The sequence below is a fragment of the Nomascus leucogenys genome, chromosome 3 (genome assembly GCF_006542625.1).
Source record: "Nomascus leucogenys isolate Asia chromosome 3, Asia_NLE_v1, whole genome shotgun sequence".
In the NCBI taxonomy this organism is placed as follows: domain Eukaryota; kingdom Metazoa; phylum Chordata; class Mammalia; order Primates; family Hylobatidae; genus Nomascus; species Nomascus leucogenys.
The window spans coordinates 148,015,937-148,037,275 of NC_044383.1; the positions used below are offsets into that span (position 1 = coordinate 148,015,937).

The window sequence follows — 21,339 nt, forward strand, 5'->3', positions numbered from 1 at the left end:
GATAAATTAAGGGGGAAAATGATCTCATAAAACCTATATTTCCAATGCATTAATGCAAAATTAAAAGTAGTCTTTTTCTTGGTTGAATTAATAAATCCATCTTAGAATTCTTACCAAGGCATAGTAAAAATACTATTTTTCCCTTTTGTGTGACATGACCAGGAAGTAGACATTTTATAACCCACCAGAATAATCTCTGCTTTGTGTTGATTCTAGCATAGGGTTAAATAAAAATATAAAATTATGAAAGGCAAAGTTTCCTCACTTGAGAATGAACCAAGATTCCCTGCAATCGTATTACATTTACCAACAATCATTTTTGAATACTTGTCAATTTGATTAAATCGATAATTAAATATTTGTCTTGAGGCACCAAGCATTTTATTATAGCCAAATGAAAAAGTCTACTCTGACAACTACTTTAATTTCCCCCCAGCCCCACGATCAGATCTAAAATTTAAAAATATAGACTATAAAAATTCAAGAATATACTTTATACTTAAAACTGGCTTTAAAATTTCCCACAGGCTCCCTGGAGAGAGGAGCTGGAAAGCCTTAGGTTTGTTTCAAGGGCTTTGTATTTCTTAATCGCCTCCCCACTACAGAAGAGCTATGGAATGAGCTGTCAAATCAGAAGGATGCTCAGCCTTCCCTGGGTTCAGTTTGTGTACATGAAATGTTATGCACAGAAATCTGTTACTAATTGAACATTTTATGGGAAGACCAAGGAGAGTCATCAGAGCCCATGCTGTCCGTTATATGTTCTTACTCTCCAGAGAAACATTGATCAAACTCTTATAAAATAGTTATGCACTGTGCCACAAAGGGGAATTTTACACTCGTCATTCTGATATTGTTGGTCATTGTAATAATTAATCCAGCTTTTTCTTAGTATCAAACTGGTTTCTGTCTCCATCTGATGCTTGCCTGTGAACTGTGCTATAAACCACAGGCCTGGGGTTGTATCTTCAGCATATACTCCTGTTTCCAGACTTCTCAGAAAGGAGTGTACCAGATACTCTGAACTACTGATACTTCAAAGAATAGACTCTTGGTTACTGGCGTTAGAGCTGACATCAGCTCAACAACTTTCAGACTGTACCAGGGAATGAATCAGAATTTCCAGGACTTATTTTAGTCTGGAAATAGATGTTCTTCATGAAACTAGCACCTAATCCAAGATCCAAAAAATAACAATTAATTACACAAGAACAAATGAACTGATGAGTTAAATTATGGCTACTTATTTTGAATGTTTTTAGTATTGCATTTAATATCTATTTTTATGGATATATGAAGATCTCTTTCTTCTTCATAAATATCACCTTGAATATAATACACTATTGCTTTCGTATATGATTTTATTTTTTTTAAGACAGAGTCTTGCTCTATCACCATGCTGGAGTGCAGTGGCATGAATCTTGGCTTACTGCAACCTCCGCCTCCCAGGTTCAAGAGATTCTCCTGCCTCAGCCTCCCGAGTACCTGGGACTACAGGTGCCCACCACCACCACACCCAGCTAATTTTTGTATTTTTAGTAGAGACGAGGTTTCACCATGTTGGCCAGGATGGTCTCGATCTCTTGACCTCGTGATCCTCCCGCCTTGGCCTCCCAAAGTGCTGGGATTACAGGCGTGAGCCACCAGCAGCTTTTGCATATAAAATTTAGAAAATTGTAAGTAGTATCTGATTTTTAGCATCCTTTGAAAGGCAGAAAGAAATACTTTTACTGATTCTCCTTACTTTTTCATGAGAACATAGTTATTAACATAGGTTCAATTAGGATTTGTTCTCATCTTACCAGGATACAATTGAACAAATTGATTGTGCAACAAAGGATACACATGGAGAATTATATTTGAGATTAAATCTCACTTCATCAGATACAGCGACACGCTAGTCCGGAAAACTGACGAGACACGTAGCTAGTGCCTATGAAGCCCAGTGGACAAATCAGGTTTACTACCTGGCTATTAGAGTCCTGTACCTGAGAACTTCAAGAAGAAAGGAATTCATCCCAATTTATATATACAGTGCAGGCAAAATATGGTGGAGAGAATGTCTTGGAATTGTTTCCCGAGCTTTGAGAAAGAAAAGCAAATAATAAAGGCTTTTAAAAGTCAAATCTAAGTTCCTTTAAAAAAATTTTCAGGCAGAATTAATTATCTGGGTCAAATTATATGGCTATAGATTTGTAAAGCAAACTCAAGCAGGCCTATCTGGTTAATTAACAGTCTCATTGGAACTATGTAAAAAATGAGGCCATGTTTCATCTGGACGAAAATAGCATTTTTCTGTGATTAAAACAAAACAAAACAAAACAAAACAAAACCTTTGTGGGCTAGGTGCAGTGTTTCATGCCTGTAATCCCAGCACTTTGGGAGGCCGAGGCCGACAGATCACCTTGAAGTCAGGAGTTTCAGACTAGCCTGGCCAACAGGTCGAAATCCCGTCTCTCCTAAAAATACAAAAATTAGCCGGGCATAGTTGCAGGTGCCTGTAGTCCCAGCTACTCCGGAGGCTGAGGCAGGAGAATCGCTTGAGCCCAGGAGGGGGAGGTTGCAGTGAGCCGAGATCACAACACAGCACTCCAGCCTGGGTAACAACAGAGCAAGACTCCATCTCAAAAACAAACAAATGAAAACCTTTTTGATTATTTATAAGGGGGGAAATGGAGTGTAAAAAAATAGCCACAACTTAGAAATGGGCCAAATAGACAACTAGATGTCCTTTCGGTGCAGCGTTGAGCTTGTTTTCCTATTGGCAGGGAGCTGTACCACTTTATAGAGGCTGAGATACCTTGTACATCTTTGTTTGGTAAAGATTTCCATCCAGTGTAACAGATAACCCCAAAGTCTATGGTTTAATATCCTACCATTTATTTATTACACATACACACACACACACACACACACACACTAGAAAGAACTTTTCCTTTGATGAGTACACAGAAGTACAGAGAGTTGTATAATGAGTAACCATCCCCCAGATTCAATTATAAATAATGTGTAACTAGCTGGTTGTCCCACTTCCACTAATCCTAAGATTGATCACATGGCACCAGCCAGATTCCCTTCACTTATATCAACCCATTCACTTTCATCTAATTGTTTCATCTATTTATATCTGTTGGCAGAATAAAGTAGGACTTGCAAAATGGTGAGTATCTAATTTCACAATGCATCTCCAATTACTGTCTGAAACTTCTCTGTAAGGAAAAATTTTCCTCAACTACTAGGGCTATGTGGTTACCTTGAAATAGAATTCCTACAGGAGAAGCTAGATAAACCCTTATTTTTTTTTAATTATCAATTTCCTGAGTTTGATTTTAGGGCTCTAGTTATTTCCAGGAGTTTCTAATGTATTTGTTTTTTCAGCAAAATTATGAATTGTTAAGTCTTCAATAACTTTGTTGTCTTAGACTATACTTGTTTTCATCTTGGATTATTCCATCTTGGGACACTGAATCTTTGTTAGACCCTGTGTCCTTCAAGTATGTCCCGTCTGATTTCATAACCTCCGCTAGCTTTCAAATAAGACAGCCACACAAGATACTCAAGGTTCATCTGGCATATGATTAGTCCCAGGCCTATAATATTCTATTCTTCAATAATTCCTTGTCTTTTTTAGTTAAAAGCAGTATTAAGAGACCATAATCTGAGTGGCCACAAACTTACTCCTAGTTAATAGATTTAGATGAATGATCCAGACACTCTATCTGAAAAGAGGGAAGAGCGGGAGGATCAGGAGACAGGAAAAGACTAGCACATGAAGTGTTAAAACTGGCTGCTCATCAGAATCACCTGCGAAATCTTCAACATAGAGATTCTCAGGCCTCAACCATTATGGAATATGATGATCAAAGTGGAGCCCAGGTTACGTAAAAGGCCCTCAGGAAATGAAGTCACCCTGGGGCCCACTAGGCGGGAGTGCTGAGTTACAGTCTCCAAGTAGCCACATTTCCAGACCTTGGGATCCAGTACATTAGATATGTTTAGCAGTTGAAGAATTTCTTTCTTATCTTAAACAGTAATACATATTCATTCTAGAAAGTTCATATAAACCAAATACTTGAAATAAAAATAAGTCACAATCCCATCACAAGAACAAACTGCTATTAAATCTTGCATCTGCCTTTTAATATTTTTCTTTATGTATGCATATGCACACATGGGGATGTATATGCTTATTTTTTATAGAGTAAGATCATATTCTACTCAGTAATTTGGAATTGAATTTTGTCATGTGGTGTCTTTCCATGCCATTAAATAATATTATAAATATCATCTTCAATGGATACATAGTATTCCATTTTATAGAACTGCCCAACATTCAAAACCTATGGTTGCACCTCTTGTTTTCCATTTTTTACTAATATAAACAATGTTGAACATCTTTCTAGATAATTTATTGTATACATCTGTAATACAATTTTATCATAAACTCTGAGAGTATAAATGACTAAGTCAAAAGGTCGAAGTTGCATTTTCTCTTGTGAGAGTTCTAAAATAATTCACTATCAGTTTGAAGTAAGAGAAAAGTCTAGGGCACGTGAAAAGAAGTAGAAATGAAGAAGCAAGTGTGCATAAAGAGGGAAGGAAACATGCTAACTGTTATCTTTTAGGGCTGTCACACATTGAATTTTAATGTTTGGGGAAATAACCAATGTAGCTGTTAGGAAGCTGTGATTCAAACATGATAGCAATAAACAATACATCACTGTATTGGGCGCAGGTGCAGCATAAACCTCCCATGGATATTTGTCAGGTGGAGAATTCACGAATAAGGTTTCCCTAGTTTCCCTATTTGTATATAGAATTTTGAAGTCAGGGTACCTTCTAATGTTGACTGCAATGGTTAAGCCATCTGTCTGTCTCTGACAAAAGAGCTAGACCCTGCTTCAGGAATGCAAACTTCTCCCACTGCTATGGTCTGACTGTTTCTGTCTCCAAATAATTCAGATGTTAAAACCTAATCACCAATGTGATGGCATTCAGACATAAGGAATTTAGAGGTGATTAGATCATGAGTGTGGAGCCACCGTGCACGGGATAAGTGCTCTTACAGAAGATGCCCTGGAGAGCTGTTGTGCTCCCTCCACCATGTGAGGACACAGCTGGAAGGCACCACCTATGAACCAGGAAGCAGCCTTCAGCTGACACCAGCTTTAAAGGTGCCTTGTTCTTTGAATTCCTAGCGTCCAGAACTGGCAGAAATAAATGTCTGTTGCTTATAAGCCACTGACTATTTTGTATTTTGTCATTGCAGCCCAAAGGGGCTAAGACACCCACAATTGGGAATCTTGGATGAGAATGAATTATATTTCCCATTTTCAAAAAGGTTATCAATGAGTGAATAAAGAAATGTTGTTTACATTCATTTAACACGTATTATTAAGTTGCTAAGCATCAACAATGTTCCCAGCACTGTATTAGGTACTGCAACAGCGCAGAGTGAGAGGAAATGCGCCTGCTTCCTGGAGCCTGCCTTCCAGCAGGCAGCCTACCACCTGCGCGTGCTATGCTGGTGGTCAGGGTGCTGTTGTCTATAGTAACCTCATAAATTAATTAGGTTAAAAGAGCACTTTTTCTTTCTTCACAGAAACAAAAAAAAACTATTTGCCATGGAGTCAAACAGAGGAGCATACCTATGGAAATGATAGTTGAAAGAGAAACTGGAAACATCACCTGTATGAAAAATAGTGGATGGCTCTGTTAATGAAACAGGGATGCTGGCAACAACAGGCAACAAATATAATTTAATCTAATTTAATCTAATCTGTTTCTCCACAATAAGTAGCAAGTTGCAGAAATGTGCAATCATACAACAGCACTAAATGACTGCTGTCACTCGTCACTGTAGATGTCCATATTTTATTGGGATATAATATTTCTTCTTGGTATGAAGAGAATGGATTAAGCAAATGAATAAAAGCTATGGTTCTACTTTACCAGCACAAATGGACAAATCCAAAATAAACAACTGTCACAGCAACTATGCTAACCTTAATTAAAATATGCAAGGTATACTTATTCTCATTTTCATAAAAGGAAATCCTAAATGGTCAATATGAAGTATGTTTCCTCACTATTTGTAGGGACTTCTAGTCCTAGAATTCTTGGTCCACCTTTCCCCAAGATTGTATTCATTTTTAAAATATGAGACACCACCAAAATTGTAATGATGCCACAATGGAAGAGTTAATGAAGTAAAAAAATATCAAATGAGTCAACTATTATTAAAAGAGAGGTGACTTCATATCCATCAATTAGAAATCAAATAGTCTGGCTGGCTATTTACCATCAAAAATCTTTTATTGGCTTAAAAAAGTGCACACAACAAGCAGCTTTTTAAAATAACTACTCAGGCAAGAGTATCACTCACCAAACTGTGACTTTATGTTCTTTGTGACAATAAAGAAATCGCATGGCAAACAACAATCTGTGAAGACTTGCAAATCATACTTTCGTAAGCTATCGCTCTAGATTAAAATGTTTGTCTTAGTTTTCAGGGGGTTAGAGAAGAGTGTCTTAGCTCTGAACAGCAGAACTTTATGAAGATGCATACATACCTTCTTCTTACAGCTAAGGAAGGATGGATTATCTTCAACCCATATAAAGATCCATGTATTTGAATCATGAAAATAACCAAAAAGATGGGCTGGGCACAGCGGCTCGCACCTGTAATCCCAAATACTGGGAGGGCAAGGCGGGCAGATCACGAGGTCAGAAGTTTGACACCAGTCTGGCCGATGTGGTAAAACCCTGTCTCTACTAAAAATACAAAAATTAGCTGGGCATGGTGGTGGGTGTCTGTAATCCCAGCTACTCTGGAGGCTGAGGGAGGAGAATTGCTTTAACCCGAGAAGTGGGGGTTGCACTGAGCCGAGATGGCACCATTGAACTCCAGCCTGGGTGATAGAGTGAGACTCCATCTCAAAAAAAAAAAAAAAAAAAAGAAAATATCCAAAAAGACACACTAGCAGGACTCAGTTCCCAGTGTGTTGTTTGAGGCACTGACCCTGATCTGAAAACAGTGCTCAGTTGATTCAGTCTGAATCTGTGTCCACAGTCTTCCTGCTCACTTAGAATAAGAGCTCTGTCTGCATTTCACGATGAACACCCACTTGCTGAAAGCTGACTTGTTCCTAACTGCCCCCATCCTTCATCCATTGCCAGAGCCAGCTTGGTTAAGTCCCCTGTGAGCTATATCCGTGACCTGTCCCTAGCTAATCTTCTCTTTCAAAATATGAAGTGGGGTACACACTCATCGCCAAAGGGCCCTTTGAGCAAGTCCCAGTAGAAAATTTATCCACTTTTCGGATGAAGTACTCAAAAAAGAATACTACATTTCCTAACATAAAATGGAAAACAAATACATATGCTGTACATCATTCAGGGCTGGAAAACAAAGAAAATGTAATCCTCTAGAAAAACAGCCATGGGAAGTATTATTCTTCATGCCATCCATCATTATCACAGAGCACCCACTATTATAATTTAGCTCCAAATGTGTGGCAGAGGTGAGCAAAATTTAAAATGAAATAAAGAGAGTCATACAAAAACAATATAAAATAAAATAAAACCCTGACCCCAAAACTAGAGTAACCTGACGTCTCCCAAGTAGGGGTTGGGGACCTAGCACCTGTTCTGGGGGGAATTCAGGCAGGTAGCCCTGGATCTGTAAACCTAGGTAGTATTTTAGAGCCTGAGCACAATATTGGGCCTTTGTACATGTGAACTAGAAAGCAAAGGGATAACTGAAATGCATAACAGATAATCAGCACTTGGTATATTCCAGGCCTTTTTCTAGGCCCTTGTCATGAAGTATCTGACATCAACTTCATGAGTTAGGTACTTTTTCCTTATCTCTGTATGAGAAATGGGGAAACTGTGGCCTGGTATGTTTAAAAACAAAACAAAACAGTGCACTATTCACTTGAGGATCTTATTAAAATGAAGGTTACTGATTCAGTAGGTCTGATAGGGGGCCATTGATTCTGCATTTCTGATAAACTCCCAATTGTTGCTGCTGGCCCACAGATCACACTTTGAACTGCAAGAAAGTAAATTGTCCGAGTTCTAGAGGTAGCAAGAAGTAGAGCCAAGACGGGCTAAGTTGCTTGGCTCCGGGGCCCACACTTACTGCCAGTCAGCTTAGCATTTGCATGGCAGACACATCACAGCCCAGGTACCATGAATGCGCTCAAGGATTCAAAATCAATGTCTGTCATCCTTTTTGACTGCGTTTTCTGGCATCAAAAATTCTGTATTAACTGCGTAGTATATACCAGGAACTGTGGTAAACACTGGTTCAAAGGATCTTCATTTAATCCACTGAAGTAAATTATCGGCCATTTGATTCCCTTCTTACAGGAAGCAAATCACAACCCCACTGATGGACTGGGTTTTCTAGTGAGTTTAATTATCATGCACAGAAAAGATCGAGCATTAATTTTCAAAGAATCAGAATCTAATAACATACCTCTAACACCAAAGTTAGTCAATCTTTGGGGATTGAAGAAGAATTTTAAGATCTTACAGAGCATCAGAGGTATCATTTGGAAAATTAATTATAGCCAAATAGATGTAGAAGGTGTAGGAATTTGGGCCTGATTTGGTGAAATTATCAAAAAGTAACCTAAAAAAGAATGTAGTGATATTTTCTTTGTCATAAGGGTTTCATTTTCTATTATAAAATAGGTATTTTATTAATTCTATTTTTCTTACATAGTTAGAACACAAATTCCTGATTTATATGTGAAATGTTTGGAAGCTACAGGTCATACAAAATAACACCTTCCATAAAGGTTTCACAAAATTTCCATTACTCCTTATTTATTCAGAACAAATTTAGAAAGATTGAAAAGAGTGTATTAGAGACAGTTAAATTCTACCACTTAATTTGAAATTTTTTCTTTATCTTCCTTTTAAGAAAATGGAATCCAGCAGCCTGCCTGCATTTTTGGCAGACTCTGCAATAATTAGAATGCTCAGATGATTCCCAAGATGGACCTCCCCAGCTGTAAATATCCTGCCTCTGCGCTCATTCCTGTCAAGTGCAGATCTCCCCATCTTGGCATATGGACAGTGTCCTCTGAAACACTTCAGGGTTTGAAGAGTAAAAAATGTAAATGATTTGCTTGATTGGCCATGTAGGCCTCCAGAAGAGGGACACCCAGACACTACCATTTGTAGAGGCCTCTCTTTCGAAGAGCACACTGTCCAGCCAGGCCTCATGGAGTCTTGAATGCAATGTCTCCCTTCCCCTTTAAATCACAATATGAATTTGCAGAGGTGACTTCAGAAGAATCAAAACATTTTGAGGCTCCCTGAAAGTACTTTACTTAACTTCAACAACCAATGCTGTCATTTCTCACCTACTCTCCCCCACAGTTACTTTTTATTTGTTTATGTTTCAAAACAGATAACCAACCACAAAAAGCAAAACAACTCCCACAGAGGCATGAACCCAAACAGGCATGAACAGAAGCACAAGGTAGACGGGGCCAGCTCAGCCTATGTTGCCCACTTGGGGCATCTTGGGGCAGCATGGCATTCCTCTCCACAGCTTTTGTCAATTGCATGCTGACACTCCTTCCAGCTCTATTTCATGGCATGTCTCCTTTCCTTTTGCAAGCATATAAGCAAAAACATGGGGCCGAGTATGGTGGCTCACACCTGTAATCCCAGCACTTCGAGAGGCCGAGGTCAGTGGATCACCTGAGGTCAGTAGTTCCAGACCAGACTGGCCAGCATGGTGAAACTCCATCTCTAATAAAAACACAAAAATCAGCTGAGCATGGTGGTGGTTGCCTATAATCCCAGCTACTCAGAGACTGAGGCAGAAGAATTTTGAACCCAAGTGGTGGCGGTGGCAGTGAGCCAAGATTGCCCCACTGCACTCCAGCCTGGTGACAAGAGTGAAACTCTGTCTCAAAAAAAAAGGAAAAAATATGCATGGCATGAGGAATACTTTCTTAAATACCAGAAGAGGTGGAGAGATGAGATGCAAAGTCACAGCAGCTGTGACTTTTGGCATCAGAGCTCTTGAGTGCAGGAAACCCACTCTTCCGACTTCATAGATCCCCTGAACCAACAACAGACTCCACGAAGCTTGGCCACCTGCATGGGACCTAACTCTTCCCAACATCTCCAATGTTGCCTTCTTGTCTTTCAAAGCCAGGCTCAGGGTCTGTGTTTGCTTCTCCCTCCTCTAAATCCCCATATTACTGTCATTGTACCCATTTTTTAAAACTTACTCCATTTCAACTTGTGTATGTGCATTTGCCAAACTGTGAGCTACTGGAGGATCTGGTTCCTGTCACTAACCTTTGTATCGCCTGTTCCCATCAATGGGTTTATTATACATAAGAATTACCCAGAAGGCAGCAGATTAAAACAAATGTGAGTGCTGCTCTTTGACAGGTATATGGCCCCAAGGGATGGTTGTCTCGAAGGACCCCTCTGCCAAGCTCTACCTTCCTCAGGGCAGGACTTTCGCTTGCTTTCTGCATACCCAAGGCACACTCCACCACGTTTTCCATATGCGATTATTAACCATGTTCTCCTGCCACATGTGACTCATAAGAGTTGAAGAGCTATAAGAGTTATATTTCACACTTTATCTCTCGTTACTCATGTGCCAGGCAATGGAGGTAGAAAATGTATTAGATGACTGACTTGACTTTCATGAGTGCCCCTCACAAGTGTAAACAAATATGTTGCAAGTAATGACATGACCGTATGTAAAGCACTACAGAGAGGAAGGAGCACACTTTTGGAGGACGAGGCAGGCGGAATACCTGAGGGCAGGAGTTCAAGAACAGCCTGCCAACATGGTGAAACCCATCTCTACTACAAATACAAAAATTAGCCAGGAGTGGTGACGTGCACCTGTAATCCCAGCTACTCGTGAGGCTGAGGCAGAAGAATTGTTTGAACCCAGGAAGCAGGTGTTGCAGTAAGCCAAGATTACACCACTGCCCTCCAGGCAACAACAGCAAAACTCTGTCTCAAAAAAAAAAAAAAAAAAAAAAAAAGAGTAAGGAGCAACTAGTTCTGCATCTACAGTGGTGTACAAACTTCTTGGAAAATATTTCAGGATTTTCCCCCTACCTCAACCATCCCTCCCCAACCAGCAATATGTGAGGCTGGCAGACCTCTCACTGCAGGGCAATCATCACTTTCTGTGTTTTCACCTTTAATATTGAAAAGTAAAATTTTCAGTGTTGGAAGAAAGATTAAATCCTGGCAAAATAATAATGTATTTTTGATTATTTTATGTTGATATCAACTCCAGTATGACTGCCAAAATTTTGGTTTTTTTCAAGGAAGATTTACACAAGAGGCATCCTTAAAGCTGTGCAAAACATCCAGAAATTCACGCCCTCTCGCTTAAAGTTATTAGCATGTATAACACACATTTTCAAGTACTTGAGATTTGGTTTTGGATAAAATGAGAATTAAGTCAAAAGCTTATCACTTTATTCCATTAGCAGGCCTCCATGACTGATTAGCATTTCACTGGCGTTAGTTAATATACAATCCCAGAATAATTTTCGTTTTGTACTACATTCAACCACTGGCAAAAAACTGTTGATAAAAACATATTCTCTAACAATTATAATGTATCAATGGTATATCTCCAGAGTTCAAGTCTTAAATTCAATTGCATTTATTTTAAATTTCTAAAAATTTGTCTATTTTTATATTTTTTCTATTTAATCTTTACAAGTCATATTTCAATAATTTATTCTGGCACATAATGAAGGAATGTCAAATCTTTTGGCTTCCCTGGGCCACAATGGAAGAAAAATTGTCTTGGGCCACACATCAAATACACAAATGATAGCTGATGAGCTAAAAACAAAAATTGCAAAAAAAAAAAAACCAACTTCATAATGTTTTAAAAAAGTTTAGGAATTTGTGTTCAAAGCTGTCCTAGGTGGCATGCGGCCTGTGGGCCATGGATTGGAGAAGCCTGATGTACTGTTTCATCAAAACTAGTCTATTTCATTTAGCAAGAATTAAAAAGCCTATTGTATAGTAAATTGTTCTTCCATATAATTAAATGCTTTCTTAGTAAGCTAGACAGTAACACTCGAAAAAAACTGGAAAACATTACCAGAGTTTTTCTTTTCTTTCCAAAAGCAAAAAATTCTGAAAAAGTAGTATACCATGTGATATATAGAGTTTTAAAATGTGACTACTTGGCTGAAATCAATTAATATGACTCTTCAAAAAGATCCATTTTAAGACTATATCTACTTTCTAACCAAAATATGTAGAGGAAATGCAAAAATTCCTTTCATCTGATATCTATATTCAGGAAAACACAGGCTACTGGATACTTTGCATAAGCTCTGAAGTGAGACGGTCCCTGGGTACGGCTTGAATTCTCTGGTTCGGTTCCCCAAGTGGTCTGTGCAGTTTCCTCATCTATAAAGAGGATATGAACATGGTCTACCTTACAGGGCTGCAAGGAATTAAAAGAGGTATTTCAGGGAAACAGGGTTTCCTATAGTGCCAGGTTTGCGGCAAGCACTCACCGACACCGCCTGCAGGTATGGCCCGTTCCCGATGTTCTGGGCAGTGCAGCAGTTCTAGGATTTGAAAACCTTCTGGGATGCGTTGCCTCCACCCTTTCCTCCTGCAGTTCCTTCACAAGCAGCCAGCGTGAGCCTTCCTGAAGTCAGATCATGTCACTCCATTGTTCAAAAGTCAAATTTTCTCAACAGGGTCAAATCCTGGGCCCGGCCGACCCTGCCTGACCTCTCCACCCTGCCCTTTTTCTGACATCCTCTTCTCCGAGCTCCACCTGCTCCAAGCTCCTCCCCATATTGGCTGCTGCGTTTTCTGGGCAGGGCCCTGCCTGGGGCTCACGAGTTGCTGTTGTCTCTGCCTGCACACAAATGGATGCTCCCTGAGGGTAGCCCCCTCACAGGTTAGCACATCACATAGGCCTCGCAGCTGCCGTATATTCCAAAAAACTCCCCACCAATACTCTCTGCCCCTTTACTCTGCTGTTTCTCCACAGAACACACACTTATTAGTTGGTTGGTTGTTTCTTTATTATCTTCTGCTCCAGATAGAACAGCTCCGCTGAGATAGGCATTTTGTCTGTTTCTATTTTCTGCTACATTTTCTACCTGGCACTGTGCTTGGCACAGAGTAAGGACTTGATCATTATTTGTTTATGTAGTTCATTAACTGTATGACAGATATTAGAGGAGCCTCCTATTTTTTTGCTAGGTCCAATAGCTTCATCTCTTCTGTCAGGAGATGATGAATGGCGCCTCATTTAGGAAACACCAACAACACATGAAGGTAATTTACACCCAGGCACTCTGGAGCCCAGGTGCAGCTCAGTGTTCTTGTTCAAAACGTAGTAAAACAGATTTTATTCATTGACCATATTTTAAGCAATACTATTTTTTACTATTTAGGGGAGTACTGCTCAAAGCACAGCCCCTGGGCCCACAGTGTTAGCATCACCTGGGAGCTTGCTGGAAACTCAACTTCTCAGCCTCCATCCAAGGCCAACTAGTCTGGGCCCAGTCATCTGTGCTTTTATAGGTCCTCAGGTGATTCTGATGAGCACTAAAGCCTGAGTGGCACTGCTGTAAAAATTACTTCAATGACTCGTTCCAGTTCTTTGACGTCCTCTTACAAGTCTTTAGTGTGGCATGCTTGCATTCTTAGTACCAACAGTGTAACTGGTTCTTCATGTACATCATACTATCACCTCTCATGTTGACGACTTATCTTTTGCCAACTAAAAATACTTGAAAGGCGCCTTCTTGGGTTTCAGAAGTTTCCATTTGTTTCGACAACATGTGCAGCTACAGCCCAGCTATTCACCCATTAGAGCCCTCCCACGTCCAGCCAGCACTTATATTCTTCGAAGTTAAAATTGAAGACTCTGGGAGCACAGAAAATTGGGATTTATTTTAATCTCTTTTTCTGAAGCAGAAGTTTTCAAACATTGTATAACCAAGGATCTTTTGTGTCTTTTCAAATGACAGATGTTGTATGTGTTCAATATATGAAGTACGTAGAGAAGAATCGTCTCAGGCTGCTGTGACTGGCTTTGTGTGTTCACCTCTCACCGACCTGCCTCTGTTCTTCCACCAGGTGTCCAATTATTCCATGAGAACAACAGGTAGGATCCATAATTGCAAGGCTGGAAAACCTTAGCCATAGGGCAGAGTTTCTCCGAGTGTGGTCAGTACCAACATTTTGGGGCCTCTACCCCCAGACAAATACATCAAAATTTCTGGTCACAGAAAAAGAATGAAGTAAGATTTTTTTTTCTCCCCATTCTGGCCATCAAAGAAACATGGAAAAGCATGCAAGATAATTCTGCACAGAACAGTTTGTGAATCTCTGCTCTAGTAACTTTATGCTATAATTTTTAGTGAAGAAAAATAATCATATAGGCATACTGTTTGCATATAGTCATTTCAAATCATTCCATTCAAAGTCTTAACTCAAACCAAGAATGAACCAAGACATTTGAAGAGATGAAATCTCAATTTCTCTGTATAATTTTAAATAAAGCATTCGTTCTAAAAGCTAAATGCACAGTTCTGTTGAATGACTATGTTTACAATTTTATGCAATTTAGTAAACATGTATCACCACTTTTCTAAGAGATTTTGGGGGAAACTACAGTTAATTGGACATATCTCCGTCCTCAAAGAGATTCAAAGGTGAAGTTGGAACTGGAGAACAAAATAGGAAGTAATAAGAGAGAGTCCTAAGAGTTCTGAAAAGGATTCCTTCCAGTTCTAATGAGTAGGAGAGGATTACTTGTAGTTTAGCTGTTAGTTTAATACAGAGTTAAATCTGAAAGTTGACCTGGGATACGCCATCTCTGTTTTCCCAGTCTTTACAGATGCAATATAACTTTACAGAGGCCTTTTAGTGGCAGCATGTAGGGTGCCAGGAAGTTGCCCCCAGTCTGTTGTGGTGCAGGGAGAAGTGTATTAGGATGGCACCCCTGCAGCCCCCAACTGCACCATGTAGAGTTGCCCGAGCCAGTCCCTAGCCTGCAAAAAGCACAAGTCTGGCAGGCCACAAGACAGAGGGGTAAATGAGAAACAGGGTGATCAGAGGTTAGATGTGACTCAAACATGGGTGGAAAGTAAAGGTGAAACAGTGCATCCTCATAGATCATACTGTACTCTGAAAGCTGCTGTCATTTACTGCATTCCATAAATTTACTAGAATTTATTGTCTATTGTTTGGGTTGAAATAATTACACATTTCAATTTAAAAATATAAAGAGAATATTAGACGTTTAGCAGAATTTTCTCAGTGCCTACTGGTACTTCAGACCCTATACAGAGAGAATACTATATTTTCTTAGCTAAAATATTATAGTCTAGAGAGAGAGAGAGAGAGAGAGAGTCAATTGAAAGTGTCAATAATTCTAAGTTCATTCTCATAAAAGAAAATTCTGGAGAAGACCAAGGGCAATTTTATGATAAAACATAGTAAGGAGACTAAAATTTTCAGATAAATATGCTTGATAAGATAGTAGAGACAGATGCACTAGGAAACGGATTAAAGAATGTGAATATGTACACAATATGATTATTGTGCTAAAATTGCTTTTTTATTATTCAGATAATAAGTCAAGGTTTAATTTTGCTCTAAACAATGTGTTTTTTTTATTTTTAGTAAGAATTTTATTTTGGGAAATCAAATTAAAGAACTAGTAGATAGGTCTCCTAACATAATGAATCCAATCTGTTATACAGTTTTACAGGAACAAACATAGTAAATATAGGGTTTGGTACCATTTTTGGTTTCAGGCATACATTGGGGGATTTGAAACGTATTGCCTATTGATGGGGAGGGACGACTGTACATGTGAGACGCCCAGAAAAAATGCGTAAATCTCAAAGAAGTGGCCTAAAATTCAGACTTGAATACTATCTTCAATGGCAAAGGAAGAGAGGGAGAGGAGAAGGCAAGAGTAAGGTTTGTTAGGCAGATTATTCAGTTGGTGCCTTCTCAAGGATCACAGTCTCCAGCGACTCTGTCCTCCTCATCCTAGTAAGGAGAGGGAGACACGCTTACAAATGGAGATTTCCTTGGCAGATATAAATTTCCCTTACAAAAGGGTGACTTCTGCTCTGTTTTTAGAGCTTGTCCTGTGTCTACTGTTTCTCAAAATAATCAACTCAGAATAATACTTATGCTGAAGTGGCATATTTTGGGGTGGCATATTCTGGTCTCATACACACTCAAGGTGGAATTTTCCCTTGTTTGGTTTATAATGTTGGAGCATGAGTATCCTTTAGCAGGGCTTTTCTCTAGAGGTGTCAGTATCAGAGTGATCTTACACATACTCTGGTTGAAACATCAGAATTGTTATGAGCTTGGTTCGATATTTATATTAATATATTATTCTGGATCACGAGGGTATTGCAGGGGTTTAGATTTATCTCATTTTTCCCCATTTTTGCCATTTATTTCCATTTCTCAATTCTTCTTTCCAGACCTGAGGTGCCCAGCTCACATGAAGCAGAGCCTCTTTCCCTCCCACAATCATCTCAAGATCACCAGAGCATCAGTTATTGCCTTACTTTCTGGGTTTATCTACTCCTGTATTTAAAGATGTTGTTTCTACATTTTCACTTGTCTTTAGAAATTATCTTGTTTTATTTTTTGCAAGCTCGTTGAAAATTTTTAAGTTCCTTAAATTTTATTTAGTAATTTTAGTAGGAGGCATTTCTTATTATGTTAGGCTTCCATCTCGTAGGTCCCAGAACTTTCTGACACCGTGAAGGCCAGACCAGCCCACAACTGCCAGGATCTATTGTATGTGGGAGGAAAATCAACTTCTACCCTGTAAAGTCATTGTGATTATTTTGTGTCTTCTGTCAAACACAGTAAAAATTAATTCTATTACACCTTTGACTATTTAGATTAGAGAATAAAAGACTAAGAGACACGTATTAATATTTTAAAAATAACTAAACAATAACCATCTTTGCCAAAGAAATGCATTTTGAAATGGGTGGTAGCACAGAGAGAAGAGTCCTTTCACACTAAGGATGTCATTGCCATTGGAATATGTGGCTTTAGAAACCACGAATGGCTCAATTAGCTTTAAAGTTCTTTCTGCTTTTTAGAATGTTTCTACATCACTAGAAACATACCTCTTATATTTAATCTCAACATGAAAACCTGTTTCATAGTACTTATAATAAATGCATTCTCAAATTTTACATCAAAGTACTCCACCTACAGTGATGTCTCCTTGTAGTGAATTAGAGACTCCAATCCAAAACTTATCATAAACTGAATATGCACCTGGTGTGGCCACGCTCCATGGAGACTGCACTAAACAAACAAACAAAATGCTTTAATAATCTTAGAGCATTCCAATTACCTGGACTTCCAGCTGGTGGTGAGTCCTTCCTGCTGTCAGTGTGCAGAATGACAGCCAGCCCCACAGAGTCTCCTGGGAGGACTGAGCTGCTGAGGTCCACCCGAGTCAAGCTCTGGAGCTCCCGCTCACAGCCTCTCGCCATGTTTCTGGGGTTGTCGCCTCCAGTTGCATTCATTTCTTGACCTTTTCTCCATGGTCTCTGCACAATGTGAACAATGCTCTGCTGATCCAGGTCACAGTTCTGTTTGGGAGCAAGGTAGAAAAAAAAAAAAAAAGGAAATGGCAAACATGAAATGCGAGATAGAGTTTAACTTGTCCTCCCTGTTAGAAGGGAAGGGAAAGTGACATGTAACTGACCAACTTAGGCGCTCGTTTGGCCACAGCAGTTACACACTACACATGGTAGACAGACAACACCATTCTCAGAGCTCCCAGCCTCTCCCCAGGACTGCTCCCAGTCAGCAGAGGCCACTGTGCATCATTCTCTGACCTGAAGTGCTCCCCTGCATGACTTCCGGGTTTCTGTCAAAGGAAAAACCATCCCCCACATCACCCGCTTCGAGCCTTCCCCTCCCACCTAAAAATCTCATTATCCTCCCATGTTTTGTAATGGGCTGCAAGAGAATCAGTATCTTGAATTCCTCCTACCTAATCTTTGACATCGGCAAGGCACCAACAGTTAGCAATTCTGTCTCAGAATTGCCCTTCACATCTTCAACTCCTTTATATCTCAATAGTCACCTCCCCGTTTTAGGCCTTCCTCATGATAATAGCTTTGTAATTACTCCCCACATCCAATATCGCCATACTCCAGTCTAATACATACAAGAATTCTGGGTGTGTGCTACATAATCTTTCTAAAGTGTCTCAGTATTACTTGTAAAATGGACTGTAACATCTCCCATGTTCTTCAAGTGTGTTTGTACTTTTTTCCTTTCTAGATTATGATCTAGATTTGACGATTTATCTTCCTTACCCCTCCTATATTATACATGTGGCAGATTAAACTATTCTTCGAAATTATGCACGCCCGTACATTAGTGCGCATACATCATGCTCCCCACTTCCTCCCTGTGATTTGTGCCCAGCCCTGTGAATGGCTTTGGCCAAAGGGACATTAGCAGATGTGGTTGAACCAGGGCCTTGTATTTGTCCCACTGCTAAGGTCCAACAAAAGAACATCCCTGCTGGGCACAGTAGCTCATACCTGTAATCCAAGCACTTTGGGAGGCCCAGGCGGGTGGATCACTTGAGGTCAGGAGTGCAAGGCCAGCCTGGCCAACATGGTGAAACCCCGACTCTACTAAAAAGACAAAAATTAGCCGGGCGTGGTGGCGCGTGCCTGTAATCCCAGCTACTCAAGAGGCTGAGGCAGGAGAATCACTTAAACCCAGGAGGCGAAGGGTGCAGTGACCTGAGATCCCACCACTGCACTGCACTGCACTGCACGGAGCAAGACTCCGTTGCAAAAAACAGAACCTCCCAGAAAGCTTCTACCTGTTCACACATCGCCCAGACCTGAGTCCAACCCACAGAGGTGACCAAGAGCAGCCACACTCACAGTGTGAAGCAGGGGCCTGCAGCTGAAGCCGGCCTGAGGCCGCAGGCACCCCCACTGACCTGCAGGCACATAAGAAAGATGGCATACTTTTATGTCGCTGAGATTTGTGCTTGTCCTTTAAGCAATAATGGCAGACAGTCCTCTATTTTCCATTCTATTTGGACAAGCTATCACTGTCCATGATCAGCTCCCTGTCAGGCAGCACTCCTCCAGCTGTGCACAGCCTCTAGCCTAAGTCGTTTAAAAAAAATGGGCATCAGGATCCGAGTACACTCAAGGACCTGCACAGGAGCACGTGAGCTTTGCCACAGAAGGAAAAGTGGAGAATTAGCACCTAGCCTATCCTGAGGTTTCTATCCACATTTTGTCCCTTCCTTTCCATGTTCAGGGCTCAGGTACTTCCTGTGATCCTCCTAGAGAAAAGTAACACCTTTCTCCCTCATCTGAATCTAAAAATCTTTGCTTACTGTGCTCTTCTTATTGCAGTGGTTAGAGCTTGGACGGTATGTAGTGTGTGTGTGTGTGTGTGTGTGTGCACGCGCATGTGTGTCTGAGTCTTATCTCCCAACTTATTTTAGAAATACTTGAGAGCAGCAACTTGGCCATACTAGTATTTATCAGAATGCCTCATACAGTGCTCTGGAGCCAGGAGATGTAGAAACATATCTATGAATTTTAAAAGTTTGAAAAAGTGAATGACTGAAGGGAAGTAAGAAAGAATGAAGGAGTGAATGAATCAATGAATATAAACAGTCATAAGCTCAGTGCCCAAAGTGCCACAGAGGGAATCAGCAGAACAAGAAAGAAAAGACATAGAATTTAAAGTCAAATGGACTCAAGCTCTACATAATTTATTAGCTGTATGAATTTTGGCAAATGATTCTTCCTTCCCCAGCCTTCTGCCATTGACGATAACATATCAACTTTGAAAGCTGCTTTGAAGATTTAAGGAAATGTAAAGAGCTCAGATCCCGATCCGCAATGATACATCGTTGGTAGTATTGTTACCATTTATGAGTTTTAGAAAACAAAAGAGGATGAGTCCCTAATCTTGTACGTGGATAAGGCCTCCAAATTCTGTTTAGCTGCACACTTACACAATTCTGTTTGGAAAATATACAGAGAAGGCAGAATGAGCAGAAGCTATTAATGTGACAGTCTCTCTGGTAGCATTCCAACTTTCTGTGAACTAAAAATCGATACAAAAAAAAAATTCCTATATCACCATATAGCCAGATGCCATGAAACACTTGAAGAACCTGAGTGAATTTTCAGGGACAGGTGAAATGTGACAAATGTTGATGAAATCTAAAAGATTTCAAATCCAGATTTTCCTCATGCTCAGGGTAGAGCTGCAAAGGGGAAAAGAAAGTCCTCAAACAGATTTCAGTAGTTACAGTGATACTTATAGGACGCATTTCCCTCAGTCACCATCCCTGTTTCTGAGATCATTAATTGCTTAATCTTTGGCTCTTACAGAAAATCTTGGTCCCAGAAGCGGTGCCTTTGACAGATGGTGTACTCACACACCACACTGGTTCAGTTCAAAGCCACATTCCATGGACAATACATTGGATACAGTCCAGTTGTACAGCCACACACAAGCCCCAAATACTACTTAGTTCTCCTAGTATACAAAAAAATTCCTCAGATGTGGGAAGAAAGAGATTTTCAGTGGGAAGACATCAGAGTGCTCCAATGTGGTTTCAGGCTACCTCAGAGCAGAAACAATGTCTTATTTATCTTTGTTTCTCCAATAAATAAAATATTACCTGTCAAAGAGAAAACACATAATAAAGTTCTTTCTTTTTTATAACAATATATTAATCCAACAAGTAAGGCAGTAACAAATTCTTTAGTGTAGACAAACCAAGTATGTATTTCTGTAACCGGGTTTGGTCTTACACTGTCAAGCATAGCTGATGACCCACGGGAGACTGAGGGATCAGTATCTTGGGCTTTCTGTCTACAGGATCCTTGATATGGAAACATACCAGTATTAACAAAACATCCATGGGAGTTTTTTTTTTTTTTTTTTTGTTTTGTTTTGTTTTTGCCAAACAATGATCAACTCTCATCTGGTTGGACATTATCCAACAATATAAAAAAAACTGATGTATTTTTTTTTTCCAAAAAGAAGTTCCTTCAATGGCACATAGTTAAGATCCAAATATTTCAGATTCTCCCAAGCACTTGGAAGAGTTACATAGATCATCTCTAAAATGATTAATAATGAGATTCTGAAATTGTTAACAATACCACATTATTAATACATTGCTTTCAGGAGTCATGAAAATAATTATGTTAATAATAAAAAACATATAGAATATACTTAGCCATAGATTGCAGACCATTACAGGTTTTGAGACAT

The 21,339-nt window shown here is 39.7% G+C and overlaps 1 protein-coding gene across 1 annotated transcript in view; it reads right to left on the reverse strand.

Annotated features, from left to right (window-relative positions):
- Nucleotides 1-21,339, reverse strand: part of PRKN (parkin RBR E3 ubiquitin protein ligase) — a 1,393,859-nt gene that overhangs the window by 915,133 nt on the left and 457,387 nt on the right. The window contains exon 3 of the mRNA XM_030809943.1: nt 17,408-17,648. Within this exon, the coding sequence (XP_030665803.1) occupies nt 17,408-17,648 (241 nt within the window). The remainder of the gene's footprint in view (nt 1-17,407; nt 17,649-21,339) is intronic.